The sequence below is a fragment of the Octopus sinensis genome, unplaced genomic scaffold (assembly GCF_006345805.1).
Source record: "Octopus sinensis unplaced genomic scaffold, ASM634580v1 Contig14123, whole genome shotgun sequence".
NCBI classification, from domain to species: domain Eukaryota; kingdom Metazoa; phylum Mollusca; class Cephalopoda; order Octopoda; family Octopodidae; genus Octopus; species Octopus sinensis.
This window is the reverse complement of record NW_021833113.1, coordinates 60,001-65,000: the sequence shown is the minus strand read 5'-3', so window position 1 is coordinate 65,000 and position 5,000 is coordinate 60,001. Positions and strand designations below refer to the sequence as shown.

General features: G+C 45.3%; 1 protein-coding gene across 1 annotated transcript in view; it reads left to right on the top strand.

Annotated features, from left to right (window-relative positions):
* The window catches only part of LOC115230020 (ferrochelatase, mitochondrial), a 37,881-nt gene that overhangs the window by 14,250 nt on the left and 18,631 nt on the right, over positions 1–5,000 (top strand). The window contains exon 4 of the mRNA XM_029800260.2: positions 2,066–2,214. Within this exon, the coding sequence (XP_029656120.1) occupies positions 2,066–2,214 (149 nt within the window). The remainder of the gene's footprint in view (positions 1–2,065; positions 2,215–5,000) is intronic.

Here is a 5,000-nt window from a genome sequence, read left to right as displayed (position 1 = left end):
TCTACCAAATCCACTCACAAGGCATTGGTCGGCCTGAGGCTATAGCAGAAGACACTTGCCCAAGATGCCACGCAGGGACTGAACCCGGAACCATGTGGTGGTAAGCAAGCTACTTACCACACAACCACTCCTACACCTATGATATATATATACATACATACGATGGGCTTCTTCCAGTTTCCATCTACCAAATCCACTCACAAGGCATTGGTCGGCCTGAGGCTATAGCAGAAGACACTTGCCAAGATGCCACGCAGTGGGACTGAACCCGGAACCATGTGGTTGGTAAGCAAGCTACTTACCACACAACCACTCCTACACCTATGATATATATATATACATACATACGATGGGCTTCTTCCAGTTTCCATCTACCAAATCCACTCACAAGGCATTGGTCGGCCCGAGGCTATAGCAGAAGACACTAATCCAAGATGCCACGCAGTGGGACTGAACCCGGAACCATGTGGTTGGTTAGCAAGCTACTTACCACACAGCCACTCCTGCGCCTATCTTACTACTACGACTAATAATAATAATAATATAATGATTTCCAATTTTTGCCCTGAGGACAGTTTGTGTGAGGGGGTTAAGTCGATTACATGACTCCCCCCCCAGTGTTTCACTGGTACTTAATTTATCAACCTTGAAAGGATGAAGGAGAAAAGTCAATTTGACTGAATTTGAACTCAGAACGTAACGACAGGTGAAATACCAGCGTCCTGATGAATCTGCCGGTTCACTATCTTACTACTGCTACTACCACTATTACCACCACTACTACTGCCACCACCACTACTGCTACTACCACCACCACCACTACTGCTACTACCACTATTACCACCACTACTACCACCACCACTACCACCACCACTACTACCTCTACTACTACCACCACCACTCCTGCTACTACCACTACCACCACTACTGCTACTACTACCACTACCACCACTACTACTACCACCACTACCACTATTACCACCACTACTACTACCACTACCACCACTGCTACTACTACCACCACTACTGCTACTACCACTACCACCGCTACTACTACCACCACTACTGCTACTACCACTATTACCACCACTACTACCACTATTACCACCACTACTACTACCACCACCACTACTGCTACTACCACTATTACCACCACTACTACCACCACCACCACCACTACTGCTACTACCACTATTACCACCACTACTACCACCACCACTACCACCACCACTACTACCACTACTACTACCACCACCACTCCTGCTACTACCACTACCACCACTACTGCTACTACTACCACTACCACCACTACCACTATGACCACCACTACTACTACCACTACCACCACTGCTACTACTACCACCACTACTGCTACTACCACTACCACCGCTACTACTACCACCACTACTGCTACTACCACTATTACCACCACTACTACTACTACAACCACCACTCCTGCTACTACCACTACCACCACTACTGCTACTACTACCACCACCACCACTACTACTACCACCACTACCACTATTACCACCACTACTACTACCACTACCACCACTGCTACTACTACCACCACTACTACTACCACTACCACCACTGCTACTACTACCACCACTACTACTACCACTACCACCACTGCTACTACTACCACCATTACTGCTACTACTACTACCACTGCCACCTCAACTGCTACTACTACCACCATTACTGCTACTACCACTACCACTGCTACCACCACAACCACTGCTACTACTTCCACCATCACTATTACTACCACTGCTACTACTACTACTCCACCACCACCACTACTACTACTACTACTACCACCACCACTACTACTACTAATAATGATAATAATAATAATCTTTTCTACCATAGGTACAAAGCCAACCTCAGTGGAATTTGAACTCAGAATTCGCTAATGATTCTGCCTCAATAATAATAATAATAATAAGGAGGAGGAGGAGGAGTCAGTCTAAATATGAAGTTTTCTGCATCTAAGATGAAGTTAATGTGTCGTCTCTTGTTGTTTCACTTGTATCTCTCCCCCCCTTGCCTTTTGCAGCCAGTTGGGGCCGTTGATAGCGAAGCGCAGGACACCCCGCATCCAAGAGCAGTACTCCAAGATAGGTGGAGGGTCCCCTATCAAACACTGGACCTCCATTCAGGGACAGAGAATGGTGGAGCTGTTAGACAGAATCAGTCCTCAAACAGGTCAGTCAACCCTCTCACACTCATCTGATTGTGTTTCGGGGTGGTGGCCACGTATTTTGTTTATTTCTTTTTTTTTTTTTTATTTTGTTTCTTTTGTTTCTCACATCTGTCCTCTGTGTACTCTCTCTTCCTCTCTTTCTTTCTCTCTCCCTATACACATACACACACACACACACACACATGTTGCCATCATCATTTCACATCCGTTGTCCATGCTGGCATGGGTTGGACGGTTTGACCAGGGCTGGCAAGGCTGGAAGGCTGCACCAGGTTCCAGTCTGATTTGGCTTGGTTCTCTATTGCTGGATGCCCTTCCTAATGCCAACCACTTTACAGAGTGTAATGGGGGCTTTTATGCGCACCCAGCGGCACAGGTGCCATTTGCGTGACACCAGTATCTGCCATGACTGCGATTTCCCTTGGCTCGATGGATCTTCTTAAGTACGTCGCATTGCCAAATGTCGTGGTCATTTGTTATTGCCTCCGTGAAGCCCAATTCTTGAAATGTGCCCTTTTATGTGCCACCAGCACAGCTGTTAGGTACATGACCCCTGCACCGGCCACATTACCTCCATAAGGCCCAACACTCAAAAGGTAACTACCACGACCCTGATTTCATTTGACTTGATGAATCTTTTTCTCAAGCAACGCTTATTGCCATATAAGAAATGGTGAGAGAGTAAAAATTCTTTTCTACTCTAGGCACAAGGCCTGAAATTTTGGGGGAAGGAGCCAGTCAATTACATTGACCCCAGTATGCAGCTGGTACTTAATTTATTTGAAGGCGGCGAGCTGGCAGAAACGTTAGCACGCCGGGCGAAATGCGTAGCCGTATTTCGTCTGTCGTTACGTTCTGAGTTCAAATTCCGCCAGGGTCGACTTTGCCTTTCATCCTTTCAAGGTCGATAAGTTAAATACCAGTTACGCACTGGGGTCGATATAATCGACTTAATACCTATGTCTGTCCTTGTTTGTCCCCTCTATGTTTAGCCCATTGTGGGTGATAAAGAAATAGGTACTTAATTTATTGACCCCAAAAGGATGAAAGGCAAAGCCGACCTTGGCAGAATTTGAACCCAGAACATAAAGACAAACATACTGCTAAGCATTTCACCCAGGGTGCTTACGATTCTGTTAGCTCGTAGCCTTAGAGAATAAAAAAATTTTAACATGATCTTCATTATGTTACAAGTTGTATGACCTTTAACCCATTTGATACCATCCTGGCTAAAACCACCTCTGACTCTGTGGTACAAATGTCTTATTTTCAAAAATTCTCAATCAAAATCTTCCACCAAACCTTAGTCACAGTTTATGTTCCTGACACTAGCTAAATGATAACTAAGTTATTTTACTAAATTGTTTGTTATATTTAAAATTAATTGATAGAAACACAGAGCATCTCGACAGAAATATGGTAACAAAAGGGTTAAGAAGAAAAATATTCCGTAGAAGAAATGGGGGAAGGAGACCTCAATGTGGTCCCTCTATATGCTAGAAATAATAGCCTAAATATAGTAAGAAGAGGGTTAAGAAGAAGAATAATCAGCAGAAGAAATGAGGGAAGGAGACCTCAATGTGGTCTGTCTATGTGCTAGAAATAATAGCCTAAATATGGTAACAAAAGGGTTAAAAAGAAAAATAATGAGCAGAAGAAATGAGGGAAGGAGACCTCAATGTGGTCCCTCTATATGCTAGAAATAATAGCCTAAATATGGTAACAAAAGGGTTAAGAAGAAAAATAATCAGCAGAAGACATGAGAGAAGGAGACCTCAATGTGGTAACTCTATATGCTAGAAATAACAGCCTAAATTTCCTTCCGTCCATCTGCCCCAATGTAGAGGTGGGTTTAACTGAAACTGCCTCTGGTTCTGTAGTACAAATGGATCTTATATAGCAATATATATCTTTTATCTTTTGCTTGTTTCAGTCATTAGACTGTGGCCATGCTGGGGCACTGGCTTCAAGTATTTTTAGTTCAAGGATTGACCCCAGCACTCATTTTCAAGCCTGTTACTTATCCTATCAGTCGCTTTTGCTGAACTGCTAAGTTATGGGGACACAAACTTACCAACACAGGTTGTCAAGTGTTGGAGATGGGCAGAAACAGACCCAAAGGCGTGCAAACATGCATCATCATCGTTTAGCGTCCGCTTTCCATGCTGGCATGGGTTGGACGGTTCAACTGGGGTCTGGGAAGGCCAGGAGGCTGCACCAGGCTCCAGTCTGATCTGGCAGTGTTTCTACAGCTGGATGCCCTTCCTAATGCCAACCACTCCGTGAGTGTAGTGGGTGCTTTTTACGTGCCACCGGCACAGGTGCCAGACGGAGCTTGCAAACGGCCACGGACGGATGGTGCTTTTTACGTGCCACCGGCATGGGGCCCAGGCGAGGCTGGCAACGGCCACGATCGGATTGGTGCATTTTATGTGCCACTTGGCCACGATTCGGATGGTGCTTTTTACGTCGGTGTACTTGACTCAATGGATCTCCTCAAGCACAGGGTCGAAATGGTGTACATATATACATATGATGGGCTTCTTTCAGTTTCCTTCTACCACAACCACTCACAAGGCTCTAGTTGGCCTGTGGCTATAGTAGAAGACGACACTTGCCAAAGGTGCCATGCAGTGGGACTGAACCAGGAACCATGTGGTTGGGAAGCAAGCTTCATACCACAAAGCCACACACACACACCACACACACACACACACACACACACATTCTCTCTTCTCCCACTTTCACTCTCTCTTACTGTCTCTTCTCACTCCACACTCCATCCTCA